We start from the raw sequence: 22,159 nt of genomic DNA, 5'->3' as shown, positions 1-22,159 counted from the left end.
ATAATTATTTATTTATTTTATTTATGTCTTAGATATTTTTATCTATGTCTAAAAGTTTATAAATACATATGTCTAAATAATATTTACTCAATTATCTCGTTTTTCATAATTTTTTTATAATTGTTAACATAATTTTTTATTTTATTTTATTTTATAAAATTGTGTGCATTTTATTCAATTCTATAACTTATTTTGAACATTTTTTTTCAAAATCATCTTATTTTTAAACTTAAATAAATTCAACATATATCATATTTTCAAATTTTCAAAATAATGAAATTATGTATTTAAAATATGATTATAATTAAAAAAATTATTTTAAATAACTTTTTATAAATTATGATTAGTAAAAAATTACTTTATTTTTAACCTTAAACAAACTCATCATATATTATATTTAAACTTTTCAAAATAATAAAATTATATATCTAAGAAATAATTACAATTAAAAGATAATTTTAAATAACTTTTTTATATAACATCAACATTTATATATTTATATCGAAAGAAAAAGAATATTAGTAAAAAGTTACTTTATTTAAACTTAAACAAATTTAATATATATTATATTTTTAACTTTTTAAAATAATGAAATTATATATTTAAAATATAATTACAATTACAAATTATTTTGAATAGTTTTTATAAAATTAATATTTATATATTTGAATTTAATTAAAAAAATATTAATAAAATATCATATAAAATTTTGAAATTATTGAATCTAGAAAGTAAATAAAAAGATAATTAAAAATACATTAAAAATGAATTAATTTAATTTTGATGATAGTCTCGTTTTAACCGTATCCCCAACATATTTTATGTAGGATTTTGGGAATTAGACTTTTAAACTCCGTGGGTTAAAAATTTGAAATTTTATTTTAGAAGAGGTGAGAATCAAATCCATGGATTAGGGATACACTTCTATATAAATTGATAATAAAAAAAGTTCAACCCACAACGTTTTCACATCTTCTTTCTAAGTTTACCTCTAAGTCATTCTTATTAAATTATATTCATGCATAATATCAAGTTTGTTATATCATCAAATTGTTGAAAATTCAAGTGAATCTAAATTTTAGATTAAGTTAAAAATAAAAAGTTAAATACTTTAAAAGATAAAAGGACTTGTAAATTTATTTTTTAATGTTTTAAATTAAAAATAGTGACAATGCCTATACAGATTGAATTCAGTGATAGAGAAAATATTAATATAAAGTGATTTATTTTTATTATTATTACATTACACTTATATGTACCCATTAGTATCCAAATGCCTTTTCATGTAATATATATATTATTGCTGAAAGAAATATCAGTAAACAATTATGTAAACCTCCTTTTAATTTATTTTATTGAATAACAACATTTTTGAACTTATACAATGATCGTACACCCACGCTCCATTTTATTCCTATAATGATGGTTTTGGCGTGTAAAACATATATATGAAAACAATCTATAGGCACCATCACAGCATAGGTTATCCTTATTGAGTTGCATGCAGCTTTATATAATATATAAATATATATATATATATATATATATATATATATATATATATATATATATATATATATATATATATATATATATATATATATATATATATATATATATATATATATATATATATATATATATATATATATTTATTTATTTATTGATGTTCATGGTTGGACACTAGGATCGGAGGCTCTCAAGGTGCCAAAGTTGATGACCCCGTTGGCGTTGCCTTTCACGTACCCAGTTAGATTGGTAAGACCTTTGATATCTTGCTTCGCAGAATTCACATAACCGAACTCTTCAGAACTTTCACTGTTACTGCTACTGTCGGTGTTAGAGGTGGTGTTGGTGTCGGTTTTGTTGGTGTCGATGTTGTTGGTATCAGTTTTGTTGGTGTCGGGGTTGTTGGCGTCGGGGTTGTTGTCTGGAGTAGTTTGAGGTTGTAGTGATCGGCGTCGAGCATCACCTGGGCCAACGGCAAGCTTGCTGATTCCAGATGCAATACCTGCCATTGAAATATGGAAAGAAAACTCTAGCTTCTGAACTTTCTTTTCAGCAAATTAAACTTGAAGATAGATAGCTTGGGAGGAATGAAAGGCATTTTTATACTCTTAGGAAGAAGAACATTTTAGTGATGATCATATATTCACTTCAATTACTGGTTCTCTATGTCTGTCCGCATTATTTGATGTGATCCAATGGTGGGGAGAAGTCATTCCAAGATTTACCTGTTAAAAATAAAGATTAATAAATTATTATCCTTAATATATATATATATATATATATATATATATATATATATATATATATATATATATATATATATATATATATGTTTCAGTTTGTATTTGTCCTATCATGCTTTTTTGTTCATATTATGAGAGATATAGGAAGCCAGGAATCATATGCTTACCTATAAATTCGATGGACTTAAAGATTGATTGATGTAAACAAGCATAAAAAAACGTACCATAAAAGCATAGTATATTGATGGTTGTACGTGTCTTTAAAAAAATTATGAATCTCAAATTCAGTTAACATTTTCAATAGAGATGCTAATTAAATTTGGAAGTGCTTAGAATTTTATTTTATTTTTTATAAATGTATAACTCATGAGTTTAACTAAGATCTTTTATGCTGGTAGTATGATATTGTGAAATTTTATCATTAGGGGATATCTTTTATTCACGTTACTTTAAAAACATCTCTTACAACTTGTTTAGAGGTTTTGACCATATTTAAATACATTTATTTTTGTTTCAGAAATTATGATTTCTATATTATTAATAATTTGGAGTCTTTAACATGTGATATATAAGAATAATGTTCATCATAATTTTCATTTTGTTTCAATGATCATTATATATTATTAATATTCATTATTTGATATAATCCAAGTAGGAGAATATTAAATCTATTTTAGATTAGCATCAAGCGATAATTAATTATTCAATTGTGATTAATGGATAATTACGTATAAAGTTAACTGTATGGACTTTGAATATATATCTATTTTTTATTGAAAATCTTATAATTAAATCACTAATAATTGAGTATTGACTTCTCAAAGGTTTCTCTATCTAATGAATCATATATAATTTTGTTTTATTTGCTGAATCATAATTTGTTATTCAATCAAGTTAATTGCATAGGGATTCAGTTCCTATAAGTGAGCAGAAAATTCTAAATTCTATTATATTATGTTTTTTTATAATAGGTTAGTTATATATTCCTTCACATCGAATAAAAAGATGTGTGATCAGAGAACCAATGCCAAGGTGATACAATTATATTATTCCCTTTGCATTCGTTACATCTTTTATTTCCTTTTTTCAAAATCGTTTTCTCTTTTTTCATTTATATGCAACATTCTTTCTTCCACTTGGTTAAAGTTTCGTTCAGAATAACTTTTATGAAAAATCACGTGGTTGTTAGCTTAAGGGAATTTTTGTCCAACCAGACAACCTTATCCAAAAATTAAAATTTAGAGAAGTTTTTTAAAAAATAAAATATTAATAACCAAAAGCTAAAAGATGTGCATATACATATTTTAAAAGAAAAATAGTTTGAAAATTTTCATAAATAATTATTTAATATTCCTTCATGATAAAATATTTAATTAAAATGTGAAGTAGATTATTTTATGTAAAAACCTAATAAAAATGGTTATAGAGCGATTATATAAAATTATATGATCGTCAATGTATTATATTAATTCACTTACTCGAGAACTAGTCCATCTTCTTAGAATGTCCATTAGATAGGATATTTCCTTTTTAAAAGTTGCATAGCGACTATACACATAATCACACACACGCGTACGTGTGTGTATATATATATATATATATATATATATATATATATATATATTCTTTTCAAAATATTTAAATAAAAATTAAAAAAATATTCGGAATTAATTTTCTATAGGTAAAAGGTTGTCTTTAAAAAAAAATCATATAATTTGCAAATTATTTTATTTTGCAAGAAATTGTTTCTTTTCATGTAACAACTAAGGGAGGAAAATCAAACATGGTGGTGGCGAGGCTTATAAAAGATGGTATATTCTTGGTTTCCAATCTCATTTAGATCTTTCAAAGTTTTTAATGAGAATTTGTTACTGAATAAAGAAATATAATTATTCTATATTACTTACTATACTGGCAAGGTAAAGATGATAAAAAGAAAAACTTGTTCACTTCCTCTACAGCTGATAAATAATAAACTATAATAATTTTGTATGAAAATGGGATATTAAAGCTATATTTAATTTAAATATATTATTTTGATTTCTAAAACTATTAGTCAAGATCGGTGGTTATACTATTCATTAAAAATATAACTTTCTTAAAAAAAATAACATTAATCATAATAGTAAGAATAAATTTATAAATTTTAGCTTTTTCTATGGAGATTTGATGAATTGAGTTATTTTTAATTGTGTTGGTGGCAGACTCTGGATCATGATTTCCGTTAACCTAATTAAGAAGACATCATGAAAATATTGGAGCGAAATTCTTATTATTTATTATTTACGTATTTCAGGAGACGTTCATAGTTCATAGATATATAATCGCGTAGGTTATACATTCCTTATTCCTTCAATTTCAGTGACTTAGACCTCCAAATCACCAAAGTTGATAGCTCCATTACCGTTCCCTTCGGTGAAACCAGTTTGGTTACTGAGACCTTTAATCTTCTGATCGCCAGTGTTCTTGAATTTTCCAACAGAACGCCCCTTACTTCCTGTTCTTGCTGCCGCAGAAGCACCGCCGTTGTTGGGTGGCGTTGCGTTCTGACCACTTTCACCCTCATCCATGCTATTTAGCACATCAACAAGACCCTTCAGAGCTTCAATTTGTTGACGAAGGTCTGCCATATAAAAAATTTTCTCTTTCAGATGTTGTTGATTTATTTGTCAGAATGCATCAAAGAGGGTTCCTTTTTATATAGACACGATGAAGGAGAGAACGGTTGTTCTGAAACTTAACACAGAAGCATTCACTTTGTTAGTGAATAATCTGTCGAATAAAGTTATTCTTGGTGGAGTACAAGGTTCCGTTTGATGGAACGTTGTTTTAATCAAAAGAAGTTCCAACACTGAAGCATCTTCTTCCTGTTCTTGATATAACAGATGCGGTTTGAATTTGTTGGCCTTTCTTATTTATTGGGAAAGCATATATTCAAATAACGCGTTTCGACCAAAAAAAAAACGTAAAAACATGCGAAGGATGGTGAAGCTGTCTAAAAGGTTAAAATGTGTGAGTGTGGCTGCTGGGATTCGAGCCCAGGTCTCCACGGCCACAACGTGGAATTCTCACCACTAAACTACAGCCACCTTGTTGATTGAAGGGTTCTACAAAATTTATTAAATATACATACTATATGCTGTAGTTTACTAATATAAAGATTTCTATCAACTAATACGGTTGAATATGTTTCTAAATAATTCTTTGGGAAATTCATTCGGTTATTTACTTTTAATGTTAGAACATATTTAGTTAAAAAACATCCTGCAACGATTTTAATAGGAGACCATCATTCTATTCGACTATCAAACATTAAATAAAGATTAAATGGTGTCTCTTCGCTTGAAGACCCACTGGAGTTAAGTACTTTTTTTTTAGTTATACTATAGTTTAAAATTAATCAATAATAAATATGTAAAAAGTTGACTATATAAGTTGAAAACTATATTTCTTAGAAAAATATTATAAAGACTGGAAAGAAGTCAGCTCTAAGAGAGGACACGTGGCAGCAGATAATGGGATTGAATATTTAAAATAAAATAATTTTAATATAAGAACTCTGGACTTAAAATCATTTCATTATCTGAGGAAAAATGCGTCACTCTTCTGAGCCCTAGTTCCTCTTTTCTTCTTTCTCTCTACCACATCTTTGCCTTCTCTCTACCACATCTTTGTCTTCTCTCTTCCATTTCTCTTCACTGAGCCATTGGATCTCCGATCAGGTGTCGCCCAAACGTCCGCAACGTAGAGGGCTTCGAAACTGACCGATTCATTTCGGGTTCTAGGCTGGTAAGTCCTTGCATGCAACTTCTTCTCCGTTTCTGAACCTAGCACATACATTCTTGCTGGTTGCATGCGTCTTGTGTTTTCATCTTTTTCCTTTTCTATTTCATCCTAGCTCTAAGAGATGTTACTACCATCAATGTGGTTGTTTGTAGGGTTTGGTTGGGTCTTTGTTGTGTGAGGTACTATAGAGAAGCGTTATTGTGAGTTGGGCAGTTCAACTCTGAGGTAAGGGGAGCTAGACATTCTTCTGTTTCTTTTAGTGTATGTGTGTTGAAATCTGAATTGGTATGCTGTTTGAGATGTTATTTAATTTTGGTAGCTTAATTTGCATATGCTGAAGTGTTGAATCTGTGAACCTATAAGGTGATGTTAATAAACTATATTGGATGCGTTGGACTGTAGAAATTGTTCATGTTAATAGTATTTTGAGTAGAAGATTGTTATAACCTGGATTTGGTAGAAGCATAATGAAATACTAGTGTTGTGGAACTGTTGAGGGGAAGTGAGATAGTGATTTTGATGTCCAGAGTGCGATTGGGCTATTGGGGCAGTGTTAGCAAGTGTATTATGACTTGCTTGAGTCACCAAAGTGGTCATAGTATGTGCAAAGTGTTAGAATTGGGTTTGGGATCTTCAAGTTGTGGAAATTGATGGTGAGGAGTAAAAGTTGAGTGTAATCCCTTTAGAAGTGTAGTAGGAAGGATTAGGAACATCTAGATAAGTATAATTAGGTGTAAAACAAGAATTAGGGGTGTTAGAAATTGGAGAAAAGGCCTAGAAATGGTAAGGGCTGGTGTGAGTGCATGATTCTACAAAATTTGCATTCTACAGATGATGCAGAGTCGCTATGCGAGTTGTCTCGCATAGCGAGTCTCTGTAGAGAGTGCTCACTGTCTGGGTCATTCGCTGTGCGAACTGGTGCGTTGTGCGAATGACTGAAGAGTGTTGCTCTCTGTCTGGTGATTCGCATAGCGAATCTAGTCGCTGTGCAACTGGTGGTGGCCTAGAGACACTGCCATTTTAATTCGAAAGGCGAGAGGGGCGCAAAGCGAAGAGGTTTAGGGATGTGCTCTCTGTTTAAGCTCTCGCATAGCGACCTGGGTGCGCTATGCGAGAAGACCTGAGGCCTGTAGCCTCAGCGAGTTAATTCGCATAGCGAATGAAAGGGGTGCGCTATGCGAGAGATTTGAGGCCTGATACCTCTGTAAGTTAATTCGCCCTACGAGTAGTGTGCGCTGTGCGAAAAGCTCGTAGTGTCGTTGTGCGAAGGGGTGCGTTGTGCGAGACATTCAAGGTTTTATTCTCTATCTTCTCTTTTGCATTATTTCACATAAAGTTGAATGTTGTATGGTTTGTGAAGTATGTGTTGGGCAGATTGTATTGTATGATGGGATTCAAACATGTTGTATATTGTTAAAGTGAAAGTGTATGTGATTCAAAGGTATGATTGGTAATTCAAAGTGATTCAAAGTATGTGGTTTTAAAAGTATGGTTGATGGACGTAATTCCATGGATCTCAAAGGGAGGTTACATGATGGTGTCCTATGTTATTGGACGTAATTCCATTATCTTCAAGGAGAAGATCCATGGTGGTGTCCTTGGTGTATTTTAGAATGATTTGCATGGAAGCTCAGTCTTGGGAGTTATCCTGAAATTACAATGGTCAATCATTCTCAAGTAGAGAGGATTGAACCATGTCGTGAGTAGTAGCAGGAGGTCTTAGTATTAAGTGCTTCCAGTATGGCCCAAGGTGAGTGATAACGGACTAACCTCGTGAGTGTGGTAGGGTGAAACCCATTGGCAATGACTTTGCAAAGCAGTAGAGGCCACCACGAGTGCATGACCCGCCATAGCTCGGCAATCATTCTAAGTCCGAACGAGTCAAGTTTAAAGTGTAACAAGTTGTGTTAAGTGACCCAGTATATATGAATTAAACTTGCATGTTGGGTGTGATTGTTATAACATGATTTTTGTATATCTAGTTCACCCTTTTGCTTGTGTTTGTCTTTTGTTTATGTGTGTTTTCTGTTACAATGATCATCCATTTGGATGTAAGCAGAGGTAGATGAAGTGCTTCTGGAGTAGGTTTTGGAGGGAGATGACTTCGTTTCTTAGCCTAGTTAGGATCATAGGTTTCTGTTTTTATTTTGAAATACTCTATTATGTTAAAGTTTTAAATTACAACCATTTTGGGATGACGGTAACCTTAAGACTTTATCTACAAGTTTTCTTCTAACTGTTCTATTATATTAAAATGTGGATTACTAGATTATATAGTTCTATATAATCTGGGACGTTAGAAACATTAACTGTGAATATTCTGTAAAATGATTTAGGAATCAATTGCAATGTTTGATTTTGATTATTTTTTTATGTATGTTTCTTTTTCTAAAAAAATACTAACGAAATACTTTTATTTAGGGTTTGATGTATCAAATATACATACATAAAATTTTATACGTGACATTTAAAAATAATATATTTAATAAACGCTATACTGAGTGTTTTTAAATATTATAAATTTTTATAACAATTTCACGTTTTTTAAAGAAATTACATTATTTTATAATAAATATTTATCTCTCCACGATAATCTTAATTTAGAAAAGAAAAATCTTAGTAACTATGTTGAAAAAAAATGAAATTTATTACTAATGTTGTAAATATAGGGGTTTTTTTTTTATCAAAGCTAGGTTTCCTTAATATGTTATACACTTTCAAGCACCAGCAAAAGTCTTCAACTATTAATAAAGCTTTGTAAATGTAATTATATATATATATATATATATATATATATATATATATATATATATATATATATATATATATATATATATATATAAGAAATTTATCATTGAAAAGAAAAACAAACTATATTCAAATAATTTATCTTGAAAATGTAATTATCTTTGTAATAAAAATAAAAGAGAATATTTATCTAAAATAATAAAAGAACGTAAGTATCTTCTTTACAATATAAAGTATAGAAAGAGAATAAAATATTTTATCAAAAATAAGAGAAAAAATAAATATTTTTATCTATTTTTAAAATATAAAAAATTATTCAAATACTTATTAGATTATCTAAAATAAATCAATACCAGCTTTTAAACAAAAAGACGTGCTATGTTAGTGATGTAAACGATACACATTGGTTAAATCCTATATAAGGACAACGAATTCACCAATGAAGAAGCTAAGTACTAAGAGATAAACACTGAGAAAGAAATAGAAAAAAAATGAAACAAATAAAGAAATAAACACAGAGAGGCAAAAAGAAGAGAGACATTAAAAAAATGATTAATTAATTATCTTGTAATCACATATTAATTAACTAGTTATTTGAATAAATCAATTATATTTGTTTATACGTAAAAAGTTTCATATATTAAGCATTATTATGAAAAAGTACATTTATACAAGAGGAAGAAACATTTATAAGAAATATGGAGCAACCAAATAAAACCCATAACTAAATTCCTTCAAATGATATAATGAATAAAACAAAAATAAATAGGAATTGAAACTTATTACTAAGAAAAATAAAACTAAAACAAGAAGAAAGATAATTAAGCAAATAAAGTTAACTCTTCTTAATTACAATATTTTTAAGTTTATAAATAGGATAAATAGAATGACCGTCTTCATCATAAATGTGAGAAATCTTAAAATTCAAAACATCACAACTGTTAAGTCACTTATCCATATCTTCCTTGGATTATTTAAGGAAGCAGTAGGAGGAAGAAAAAAAGTAACAAACCAATATAACATCCATATTCTAACTACAATCATCCATAATCACCTAAAATATAGTTATAAGTTATTCTTACATAAAAGAATGATTTTTAATACCAATATAAGAAGAAAAATAGCCAACAATTATTAATTTAATTTTTATTACATATTAATCACTCGATCTAGATTTTATCATTCAATCTCTCATACGTCAAACATCAAATAAACAGGAAAGTAATGAAAATATATAAGGAAATTTTTTATTTTATATTATATAAAGTTAAATATATTTAAAACTAAAACTGAATGTTTTATGAAATAAAATTGTTTTAAAACCATAACAGGGATACTGTAATCGGAGAAACTTTCAAAATGAAGTTTTTAGAGTGGGGATCTCATTCCTAGGAAACTAAAAATTAAAATTCGATGTGGCTGCTGGGATTCGAGCCCAGGTCTCCACGGCCACAACGTGGAATTCTTACCACTAAACTACAGCCACCTTGTTGATTATACGGTTCTACAAATTTATTTAAAAATATATAATAGACTGAAATTAATAGTTTACTAATATAAAGACTTCTATTAAGTTGAATATGTTACTAAATAATTCTTTGGAAAATTCATTCAGTTATTTACTTTTAATGCTAAAGCACATTTAGTTAAAAAAACATCTTGCAACGATTTTGATAGGAGACCATCAAATATAGGTATTTTTTTTTTCATGTTGCTGTAATACACTTCAAATTAAATTTCTTATAAATAAAATACAAGTTTATCTTTTACTGGTCAAAGATATGGTACAAACTAACTCCATAGTATTTATTTGAAACTATGGTCATTGTTTATTTGTCTATTTATTACGTTATTATAAAAGTTAATCGATTATTTACGAATCTCCTTGCATATTTTAGCTTGATAGAGAAGAATTTGACGCTCAAAGCTTGACTCTGTTAGCAATATCTACTCTCTGTAGAAGAAATCCATGATCCTTGTTCAAAATACATTCTTAATTCATGCTTAAACTCAACTTAGAAAAGCAGCTTAGTTCTGTCGGCACCACTTTACCACATCCAAAAGTTAGTACTCGCATGTTCTTTCTGCTACAACTGTAGCTGTTTCAACTTCGGGACTACCACTGTAATGCTAATCACTGTCATAGCAGTTTCTAACCGATCTATTTCTATAATGCTAGTTAGAAATTTGTCAAATAATTCATTCCCTTGTTGAAAAAATTATTGAGGAAGTAGCATGTCCGATAACTTAAACGAGAGATATGATGTTCATGCTATGAACCTATTTGTTTTCACTGTTAATTGATATGAAAGTACACTGATACAAACTCATGAAATATTGCAATTTCATAAACACGATCTTTAAAATTAACTGGTTTTTTGTTTAGTAATGGTTTTCCAACTAAAGCATTCAGCAGAAACAAAGCCTCTTTCCTTCTTTTCACTTGAGATAAATGAAGGGCATAAAACTTGAACAAAATGTATGATTCCAAACTCATGTTATGTCCATATGCTTGAGATTTTGCTAAGAATTATTTCTCTAGGAAATAAACATTTCATGCTGTACTTTGATATGTGAATGTTCCAACCGAACAACATATGTAGCATTTTCCTAGGCTTTGATTATTTAAGCATATGAATATACCATTGATTCTTGAACAAAATCACACATTTCCCCGGCTCATGTTCCAGAAATCTACTTCGTACTCCAGAACATTTAGGAACATACGTTCAGCCTTCTTGAGTTCTTCATCAGAAGCCTTTTGTAAGCGCCGATTGGCAATGTTTTGCAGGGATTGGCAATACTTAGCAAAAGCCTCACTGCCCCACCTTTCGCAAGTCTCTTTCAGTTCTTGGGGAGTTTTGGAGCCTTCTCCAATGCAGTAAGCAAAGCTCTCCTGATACACTACTTCAATAACCCAAAATGCTGTGATAGCCACAGTATATTCCACGTCCGGACTCATCAGACTTTCCAGCAACCTGCCACAGTGTTTCATATGTTACAACACAATACAAACAACCTAGCAGACCAGAGTACCAAATGATTTGTCTAAAATTCCATGTATCCATGTCTAGAATCCGAGGGATTTTTGTTTCATTACATTAGAGTACACCTAGGAAAGGATCTAACCCGTAAAAATCTAGTCTACAGTTCATTAAACCTTGGCATTATTGACCACTTCAAAATTCAATCATTTCTTAAATCTCCCGCAGAAACGTGAGAAAATTCTGTTGCCTATAATACATTGATCAGAATGTGATGGCAGAAGAACAGCAAACCTACCCACAGTATTTTTTGTTTGCTTGCTGAGGAACAACTTCAGAGAGTGAAATACCCCACTTGCTAGCTTCTCTCTTAAACCATGATATCTCATCCTCCAGGGAAGCCACGCCCCCCAATATTACTTCCATGTCACCACTCTCATCTGATTCCTTCCAAGCTTTTATCAACACACTGGCTACAAATGGGACAAAAGCCCGAACGAACAAGTAATCTTGTGCCTGCATAACAAGAATACAACAACTATATAAACAGCAAACTTCTTCCAACACAAATTTTGTTATCAACTAAAATTCACTAAAAATTAGGTATTCTGAAACCGAGTTCCTTAAATAACACAAAAAACTGTGCGACATTGCACAAATTGCGAAACAATAGTTAAATTTTTGACAGAGCTACTCAAAATTGTACTAAATAATATAATGTCAGGAACCTGAAATATAAATCAGAAACCAATAATCTGACAAAAGAAAAACAAAGTATTACTAACCAGCCATGATTTGAAGGAAGCTATGTCGATGGAACCATCGCGAATGCTAAGAATAAGAGGGTGCCTTGTGGCTCCTTTGAAGGGAAGAGGATGCTTCCTCAACCATGTCTCAATCACACCGACCTTCTTCTCTTCCTCTCTTGACTTTTGCTCCATCATATCGATTTCTCACTAGCTGTTGCTGCTCTTGTTTCACAGCCAATTCACATTTATAGGCTTCAAAACAAATTGAAAACAAAAAATATATATAATATAATGTTGTTTTATTAAAACTAATTTCTTTGTTAAGAGTACATCGACAATTAATTCCTAAAAAAATGGTGTTTATATTGAAATTAGAGTTTGGTATTAGTAGTGTTGAAAATTATTTTGAAAAAAAAAAAAAGCATAGCACTTTGAATTAATAATGACTTTATAATGCAAAAACTTTTGGTGCCACGTGGGGTTTGAAGCAAGTCGAAGGGCATGCAGAAGTACATCTGGCAATGTTGACGGGCTTAGCCCTTACAAGTGTCCAAAGTTTTCCAAATATTAGTACTTTCCACACAATTCACTATGCCGAGGAAATGAGACCATTATCAAAACGATGTCGGTTGGATTGAAAAATGGAAGAAAAATTATTAACTATTGGCTGAGAATAAAATTTGCTCGTTTAATATTGACCTAAAGAAAATACTTTAATAAAGTTTCTTCATAAAAGCTTAAATTTTGCATGCAATATATACGTGTCAATAAAACAGTTAGAAGGTTAGTTCAAAGTTGAAATTGATGGATAGTTATTAAATTAACTTATTGAATAGTAAAAGTTTGAAAAAATTATATGTAAAAGAAAAATGGGGAATTTTAACTAATATCCGAAAACATTGTTTAAGATATAATTAGTTCTTTTAATTAAAATAATATAAATTCATAAATATTATATAGTTGTAAAGATTTTAATAATTAATAATAGTTTTTCTTTGTAATTCATAAAAAATAAAAATAATAAAATAATTTTAAATTTTTAACACATTATTGATAGTTAATATTCTGACTTGCTTACTTTTTTTTTTGCTTTATATGATAGTTTAAGTTCATTTTTATATTTTATTTTATTTTAACTTATAACAACATTAAATAAAATAGTTAAGAAAACAGTATACGAATGTTAAGTTTATTTTTTTTTTAATTTTTTTCATCAAGTAAATTATTAATTATAACTATATTAATTAAAATCCATTTAATATTATAATTAATATAAGTTTTTGTAAAAATTAATGTTTATTAAGGCCCAAGCAGTTCCATTGTTTGGGGCCTCAATTTTCAAAGTCAACCTTACCTATAAGCCCATCTTTTGCTGGATCCTTAAGTTATGGATCATGTTTGCTAATTGATGACAATTGTCCTCCATTCTACAACTTTTTTGCTATACTATTATATTTTCCACCAGGCAAATTTAAGGAAGCTATGTAGGATCATCATGATAAAATTATTTTTTCTGGATTCAAAAACTACTGTAATAAATCCTGTCTTACCGGGTTGTTAGGATTATAATTTATGATATCATTGTAATTTTAATTTCTTATTCAACAAGTTTTATTTCATATAAATACATGTCAGTACTTATGTATATAAACGTTTTTAAATGAGATTAATAAAAAATATAGAAATGTATATATTCGCAAAGACTTAAGTTTTTTATAAATATATTTGTATTTTGTTTATGACTTAGATATCTATACTTTTAAGAAGAGATGTCAACTACTGTTAAATATTTTAAATAAAACTTTTATAATTATAAGTTTTTTCTTCCATAATGAAAAAAAAATATTAATATTAATTTGTGAGAATTCGTAAATATAATTATGAACATTGATGAGTTCAAATAGTTTTACATTTACAAATTCTTATAATATTTAAATTTATATATATATATATATATATATATATATATATATATATATATATATATATTTACTAATTTGTATAATTTTTCAAAATGTATCAAATTTTAGTTGACATAAATATCTTCACATATTATAGATTCTAAGTTTTAAAGTTAAGAGTATTTAAATAATTTTTTATTTTTTTATTTTAATTTAAAAATAAAAATTTTTAAAATACCTCTGTTGAAAGTATGTCTTTTTTTTATGAATAGGATTTTTTTTGTCATTTAAATTTAAGTTACATAAATTAATAAACATTTTATTTATATATATATATATATATATATATATATATATATATATATATATATATATATATATATATATATATTCACACTTAAACACGAATTTTAAAACCAACAATAAAAAGATTCACTTAAAACCCAAGGGTACTATTACCAAAATAGTTGTTAATTAGATTTTATGATCAAGAAAAGAAATGAGATTAAACTTAAAAAACAAAAATAGGCTTAGTTTATATAAATTATTCGTAATACCATTTCCAAATTTGATTTGATTTTTAAGTTACATAAACTGATTAAAAAATTATTAATTATTTTTGTGAGAGTTTATCGTTTAATTAATTTTGAATGACTTTGAGGTTCCGAAGTCAACAGAAGAGAGTATACACATCAGTTCCATCAAATCCAATGAAAGAGTGCCACGCAAGAAAAACACATAGATCATGACGTGTCCCAAAGAGCCAACCAAAGTTTCTCCTCTGCAATATCCATTCTGATATTTTCTCCCAATCGCTATAAAGAACAAAACAACACAACACAATAGACCATAGTACTTTCCTGTAGCAGTGCATTTGTTGTGGTTCGGTTTCACAGTAGAATTGGGTGCACGCCATGGCCGACAAACACAACCTCAAGAATCCAGCCGTCAAACGGATTCTCCAAGAGTTGAAAGAGATGCAATCAAACCCTTCCGATGACTACCTCAGTCTCCCTCTCGAGGTTTTCTTTTTCCCTTTTCAATTTTTCATTCATATTTCCCTTTTGTTCAATTGTTCTTAGGGTTTTACATTGCCTCGTCTCTACTTTTCGGTCTTCAGTTCAACAAATTGTTTGCTGACAGGGTCAGTTTATTTTGCTACCAGTTGCAATTTAATAAAAAATATTGTTGATTTGGTTATATAATTGTGAGCAGATATTTTTTCTTTTTTAGAATCGGATAATTGTGAATTTTTCTTTTTCTTTTTTGGATCGGATAATTGTGAACATTTTGACCTGTGGTCCTTTTTGAAGATGCAAAGGGAGGGACCATTTTTTAAAAAAGAAACAATCTTGTAAGGATATATTGTTTCATAAATATTTTTATGAGAAAAAAAAAGAATTAGATAAACAAAAATGAGTTTTTTCATAAACAAAAATCAGCCTGTATAACAAATCAGGTTACCAAGGGGTTTATTTCATTGAAAGTGTTTTCTGAGCAACTTCAGTGTGATGCTTTCTTTCAGGAAAATATATTTGAATGGCAATTTGCGGTTAGGGGACCTCGTGATACTGAATTTGAGGGTGGTATTTATCATGGACGGATTCAGTTGCCTTCAGAATATCCCTTCAAACCTCCTTCATTTATGCTGCTGACGGTAAGATGTTTGTTTCCCTATGGACTTAGTTGATTCTTATGTTGAAATGTTTATCTGAATTTGTTTGGTTTGGTTTGATTTGATTTGCTGATACCATGCTTAATTTCACACTGTTATCATTTCAGCCTAGTGGCCGTTTTGAGACCCAAACCAAGATTTGCTTGAGCATTTCAAATCATCACCCTGAGCATTGGCAACCATCATGGAGTGGTAAGTTTTATTTCTTCCCCCTCCTTCACTCGCAGCATACGCTAAACTAGAGTTTGTTTGTTGTTGCTTATTCCAACAGGAACGGAAATTGAGGGAGGGAACATAATTTTGCTTCTCTTCCTCCCATCATCTAAAACATATATTGCAATTCTTGTTAAAAGCCATTGATTTGAAATATTAAAGCTTCATTCTTTGCTTTTGATGAAGCAAGTTCTCACTGAGTTGATGCAAATTTATATTGGCAGTGAGGACTGCTCTAGTTGCGCTGATTGCATTCATGCCCACCAACCCAAATGGCGCGCTGGGCTCATTAAGCTACAAGAAAGAAGACAGGCGTTCCCTAGCCATTAAATCCCGTGAAGCACCTCCAAAATTTGGGACTTCTGAACGTCAAAAACTTATCGATGAGGTAAAATGTTGTTCATTTTTTTGTCCTGTGCATTTTTGCAGTGCTATCTTATGCTGATCGTACTAGGTAAAATGTTGCATGTTGTCTATTCTTGAATCTTGGTGCATACTTTCTGTAATATGTACTGATTGAGCACTTCTATGCCAGATACACGAGTATATGCTAAGCAAATCAACCCCTGTTCCAGAAGTTGGTCCCTCACAAGTTTCCGAGGGACAATCCATCACAGAGGAGGCTGAGACCCTGTTGAATTTGCAAAATCCGGAGCCTTTACCTGCAGGAGAGGGGATTCCAGATATAGCAGGTGACAGAATAATTGAAGAACAAGAACATCCTGCCAATGCTAATCCTAACCTTGCAGGAGTTGAAGTTTCAAGGGAGAACACATCTAGTGTCCCAAGAAACCAGTTGATCCAAAAGTCAGATGCAATGGTTCAAAATATGAAACCAGAGACAAGGGCTCCAAAACCAGACGACCGATTGTTCACGCTGGCTGCTATTGGACTTACTATAGCAATTGTGGTTCTTTTGCTGAAGAAGTTCGTTAAATCTACAGGACATGGTGCTGTTTTCATGGATGAGTCTTAGATTAATTCTTGCTCATGTTGGCTTAAAGATCAAGATTCTTGGCCCGATGGTAGTTTGCAGCGAAGTGTAGCATTTATTTACTGAAATGATATTTATGATCTTTTCATGTGTACGTATCTCTTGTAACTGTTGTAATATAAATATAAGTATATACTACAGCTTTGAGTTCGTGAGCAAGGGTCTACGATGTGGTAGTTATGATGCTTTTTTGTTTGGTTATGACTTATCCTAGTTTATGCGTACTGACGTAAAAGTACTCATCAGTGACAACGTTGGATAAAATAGAAGACAATTACTTTGAAAGAAGAGGAGCAAAAATAAGGAAACTAAAAAACCTTCACTTTCAAAAATTGTTTATGCTCAAACTAGGGTTCATCCACACTGCATGGTTAGTGATAACTAATAAAACCATCTACATTGCAATGTTAATTAAAAACAAAATAAACAACATAAATGAGAAACCATCATAGAGTAACACACACCCACATGCAAAATCTATTCAACCGAAACACCAAAAGATTTCTACTCTCTCTCCTCGTTTCAAAATCAGCCGTAACCAATAACGTCTTGTTTAGATCTTAAATTCGCCACACTTGACACTTGAGCAGTGGAGCGATTTAACTGTTTTAAGAACATCCACAGCTATCCTTCAATTGAACGAATTAGAAGGAAACAACAGACAACATTGTACTTTTCACAATGACCATGTATAAGAAAAAAATAAAAATGAACTGCTGCATTGCATCAGCATACTCCGTGCTAAGACCCCTCTTCCTACTTTCATATTTGGATGGAATGGATGAACTGGGACAGGTGGCACTTCTCTTGGTTCTGATACATTTTCTCCTCACCTCGGAAAAGCTTGCAAAACATAAATACTAATCAATACATCTTTTAAAAAATTAAATACTAGATCATCATCAAAAATGAAAAATATTAAGTACTTTGAAAGTAGGGGAAAACCAAAGTCAAGTTTCACATAAGATATAAAGATTGAAGGCATCTATTTCAAATGGGACGTACACGTGCTAATTAACTTTTATGTGTTTGCTTAAAATTATATTTGACATTAACTCTGGTTCTTTATATATTTGTTTAAGGAGGTCTATTTTCAGGTATATGTTGTTTTCGGTAATCGAAAAAGAAATATTGTTTAAGGAAAATATATTTATTTAACTTCAGGCATCTCTTTGAAAACCTCAGAAGACATTATCCGCATTAGCACTCCAAGATATAATGCAACAGATTGATTGATATATGCAAGAAAACAACCAACATCCTCCAAATTTGCATAATGTGATTCATGTAGTACGAGTTTTAAGCCAGCTGCATTTCAATATCTTCCTCCATGATTTCGGGACTCTTTTATACTCCAAAATTTGTTCAATCAGACCTGCAAAATAGAACTTATCCTCCTCGTAATCCACTTTTCTGCAAAGCTTCTTAAACAGATCACAAGCTTCTTTCTCAGGGTAACTATTCATGATCAGTATCCTTAGTTTGTGGAACAACTTGGCATCATTTTCAGTGCACACCATGGCTTGCATTAGAAGGGCATAAGATGTGAAAGGCTGACTATCATTCTGGTGCTGTTCCAATGCTATCATATTGGAAAATAGCATTTCCGTGAAATGATGGAGTGTGAAGGGAGGAACTTCAAGCACCCCATTTGAAAATTTCAAGTTTAGTAAGCACTTGACTTTGGATCTCTTGAACTTAATCCCATCCTTCTTGAGCTTTGTTGCCGACTCAAGATCACCTTGAGATACACTTTTCCTGGACACTACTCTTGCATAATTTGGAAGGTAACACTGGCGAATCAGGTCAAGCAAATGGTAACCCTCTTGGCTAAACTTCTCATTCACAAATTCTCCATCCCCCGGCAACTGTTTTCTGAAGAAACGAAAGGTAAGCTCAGAGAGGGTCAGGGTCTGGTCATGTTGTACTTGAACGAGTACAATATGAAACAACCTTTGAAGAATGAGAAATGGTATTTGGTTTTCTAACAATATAAGGTCACATCTAACCTTATTGAGCAACCCTGGCGTGACAAATATGGGGTCACCACCACGTCTTATACCCTTTAGAGCATATTTCAAGAGAAGCTCAATGATGAAACACCCATCAACTAGCATCATCTCGATGAACTGGTTGCTTCTGAGGTTCAGTTCTTCTACATAAAAATTTCGTGCTGGCTTCTCTAAATCGCTCAGTGCATTCACACATTCGTGCAAACTTGACTCTAACTGGTTTGGTTGTCGACTCAGCAGTGTGAGCAGGTAATGCCACTTGCGATCTTCCATGTACTTTAGACCATCCTTGCCATGATGGAGAGGACCAATAGAAACTGTGCCAGGGATGTACATATTCTCATTTACTTCTAGGAGTTTCAATGGGACTCTGAAGATGGAGTTCAAAGATGAAACCGCTTCAAGCTTCTCTTTGATCGATGATACAAGATCTTTATCTGCTTGTGTCTTAGCTGAAACAGGGTTATGATCCATGTTTCTTGACTGATCCCTGGATTTGTCAGTGATTGTTTCCATTAAAAGATAGTAGAAAAGTGTTTTTTCTCTTTATCAAATCCACTGTGGGAGTAAAAATGAGATTTTGTTATTCATACAATAATTCTACTTTTCTTTTTCTCCATCATATTAAAATCATACATGCAGGCAAAATAGACTGCACTTGCATTTGCACGTTTTATTAAGAAATAAGCATGAAAATGAAGACGCAAATGCAAATGCTTCTCTCCAATATACATGAGGATCATCGTATCCAAATTTCAAGGAAAAGAAGAAGGAAGTAATGTTCATTAAGTTTGCAAAACTAAAATACAAGCAAAAGATAAGAGCCATGAGAGATCAGGGAGGGGGAAAATTCCATTATTCAATTGCAAGTTAAATCTATATATTCTAAACACATAATTTTCTTGTTCACAGATGGGTTTGGGTTTTTAAAAATGATATTTTTATTAAACTAATAGAGATTCAAAATAATTCAAAATTAAAGATTAATAAATATTTAGAATATTACACATTCAATAGGTTATATAACATAAAAAAATCTAACAGATTTGTAACTCTATTCAAAATGATGGGATATTTTTTTAAAAAATATTATACTATATTTACAAAAAAATAATAAACATTAAATAGATATGAATTAAAAACATATAAATATGGTTTACCATATATATATATATATATATATATATAATATATATATAATATATATAATAAATGTTTAATATTTTTATATTTTTTTTTTATTTTTTTATTTTTTAATAAATTATATTCCTTTTTTAATAAATTATGATTCATACCAAACCCAAATATAAATATACAAATTATTTTCTTTTGAAAATTATGAATTTGAAATTCAATCTAACTATTTAGATTTTGGTTTATGAAATTTTAAACTAATATCTTTAAAAAAAAATATGAATTTAAATTTAGTTTATTTTCAAATTATATTTTCAGAAATCCAATTTATCTTCACCCAAATAGTTGAACTATAGTTTGGCCATTTCTAAGTTAAGTCTTCACTTCTGTCTATGCTAACCTCATCCCATAATCTGTATTTAGCATAAATAATCTGTGTCCTTAAAATTATAATGAATGACATAAATATCAATCAAACCACATGAACAGAAAATAAACTCTGAAAATTAAATCAGCAAACCCCAGCCCCAAATATTTTTTTCTTAGCTTCAACAATTCTGCTATACATTTTTTTTTCAGTTCCAGTTATCCATTGCTGGAGAATTAGTACTAAATTAATTACAAAAAAATATTGGGAAAAACTTGTCAAGAAAATTAGAAAAAGAAACAAAAAGAAAAACATAGACCTGTATATCAGTTATCTGAATATGTTTCTTCCCAATCTGTATCTCTGTTTCTGGCTTTGTCTACCTCTGAAGACAATGCAAGAATGCTGCATGCATCGATATCTTAACAATCCCGAAAGCAATAATAGTTTCGAAAACTAGCGAGGCTACTGCTACTATATATACATAGATTAATCAAAACTTATTAGAATCCTAGATAACTTGAGAAGTGTGGTAACAGAAAGGAAGTGGAAAAACCAATGAATAAGGAAAGAGGGAACAAAACTAGTCAGGTACAGTTCTGAACTGTACAAAACAAAAAGAAAGCACGACCTGCTGAAGGTAAAGCAGAAACCTATTAGAAGTAATTACTTAGCATATAGTTTAAGAATTTTTCACACTAATTCTACGAGTCAGCATATTAACCCTTGCATCATGGTTTCCCTTCTTTCATCTTATATTTTATTCCAACTCAAGTTAGCTATAGTTATCATATGATAATTATTTACAAGAGTTTTTTCTGCAAGCACAAGAAATTTTGTAGCTATCATTACTAAAGAAAATTTTAGAAAGATATATGTATATTTTCGACCAGAAATATTTCAAAAAAAATTAAGTATTATCTATGAATTTTTTTAATAAAAATTCATATATATTTATGATGTAATAAGAAAACAATCTCTTTAGTGCGACTACAAATAAGAGCAAAAATAAAAACATATTATAAATTTAGTTTTATAGTATGTTTATAGAGATATTTGGAGGGATAATTACAGAGAACTTCATATAAGGAGTTTTACAGTGTAACGTAAGTGTAGTGTAGGAAAGTTGTTAATAATTAGAGGAATTATTTTTTGATATACCTAAATTTCTTCTTACATTTGATATTATCCTTGCTTAGTTTTTACTTTTTTCTTTCTTAAAATAATACAAAAGTTTACACCACTTTATCCTTGTAATATGTATTAAATTAACGTAAGAATGTGTCATGATATTATTATTATTACTCTAATGGCTAAATGTCAGCAACTTTGAAAGCAAAATCC

The 22,159-nt window shown here is 30.1% G+C and overlaps 5 protein-coding genes and 2 non-coding genes across 8 annotated transcripts; 1 reads left to right on the top strand and 6 right to left on the bottom strand.

Moving 5' to 3' along the window:
• Positions 1-1,326: 1,326 nt before the first annotated feature.
• Positions 1,327-2,115, bottom strand: LOC148207066 (uncharacterized). Its single transcript, XM_088115932.1, has one exon. The coding sequence runs from the start codon at positions 2,016-2,018 to the stop codon at positions 1,671-1,673; it is 348 nt and encodes a 115-aa protein (XP_087972058.1). The 5' UTR covers positions 2,019-2,115; the 3' UTR covers positions 1,327-1,670.
• Positions 2,116-4,505: 2,390 nt separating this feature from the next.
• On the bottom strand, positions 4,506-4,938 carry LOC148207065 (uncharacterized). Its single transcript, XM_088115927.1, has one exon. It carries the CDS (start codon positions 4,880-4,882, stop codon positions 4,619-4,621), a length of 264 nt encoding a protein of 87 aa, XP_087972053.1. The 5' UTR covers positions 4,883-4,938; the 3' UTR covers positions 4,506-4,618.
• Positions 4,939-5,269: 331 nt separating this feature from the next.
• TRNAH-GUG (transfer RNA histidin (anticodon GUG)) lies at positions 5,270-5,341 on the bottom strand. Its single transcript has one exon. It is a non-coding gene; the product is annotated as a tRNA-His (tRNA).
• A 4,859-nt stretch (positions 5,342-10,200) lies between these two features.
• TRNAH-GUG (transfer RNA histidin (anticodon GUG)) lies at positions 10,201-10,272 on the bottom strand. The gene has a single exon. It is a non-coding gene; the product is annotated as a tRNA-His (tRNA).
• Positions 10,273-11,200: 928 nt separating this feature from the next.
• On the bottom strand, positions 11,201-12,753 carry LOC148207063 (heme oxygenase-like, multi-helical). The gene is made up of 3 exons (XM_088105441.1): positions 12,556-12,753; positions 12,069-12,286; positions 11,201-11,764 (listed from the first exon to the last, which is right to left on the bottom strand). The coding sequence occupies exons 1-3, from the start codon at positions 12,712-12,714 to the stop codon at positions 11,449-11,451; spliced, it is 693 nt and encodes a 230-aa protein (XP_087961567.1). The 5' UTR covers positions 12,715-12,753; the 3' UTR covers positions 11,201-11,448.
• Positions 12,754-15,258: 2,505 nt separating this feature from the next.
• LOC124845885 (ubiquitin-conjugating enzyme E2 32) lies at positions 15,259-17,461 on the top strand. The gene is made up of 5 exons (XM_047323079.2): positions 15,259-15,442; positions 15,946-16,077; positions 16,203-16,287; positions 16,533-16,696; positions 16,844-17,461. Exons 1-5 carry the CDS (start codon positions 15,335-15,337, stop codon positions 17,282-17,284), a joined length of 930 nt encoding a protein of 309 aa, XP_047179035.1. The 5' UTR covers positions 15,259-15,334; the 3' UTR covers positions 17,285-17,461.
• Positions 17,462-17,570: 109 nt separating this feature from the next.
• LOC124845882 (UPF0481 protein At3g47200-like) lies at positions 17,571-21,249 on the bottom strand. 2 transcript variants are annotated; one of them, XM_088105440.1, is made up of 2 exons: positions 21,135-21,249; positions 17,571-19,872 (listed from the first exon to the last, which is right to left on the bottom strand). In XM_088105440.1, exon 2 carries the CDS (start codon positions 19,828-19,830, stop codon positions 18,586-18,588), a length of 1,245 nt encoding a protein of 414 aa, XP_087961566.1. In that variant the 5' UTR covers positions 19,831-19,872; positions 21,135-21,249; the 3' UTR covers positions 17,571-18,585. The 2 variants fall into 2 exon arrangements, with proteins under 2 accessions (XP_087961566.1, XP_047179030.2); XM_047323074.2 differs by having other exon boundaries at positions 17,571-19,804; positions 21,135-21,247.
• Positions 21,250-22,159: the final 910 nt, after the last annotated feature.

The sequence above is a fragment of the Vigna umbellata genome, chromosome 1, assembly GCF_029865625.1.
Source record: "Vigna umbellata cultivar VRB3 chromosome 1, Vumbellata_1.0, whole genome shotgun sequence".
Classification (NCBI taxonomy): domain Eukaryota; kingdom Viridiplantae; phylum Streptophyta; class Magnoliopsida; order Fabales; family Fabaceae; genus Vigna; species Vigna umbellata.
Note: the sequence above shows the minus strand (reverse complement) of the source record. Positions and strands in the feature narration are given on the sequence as shown.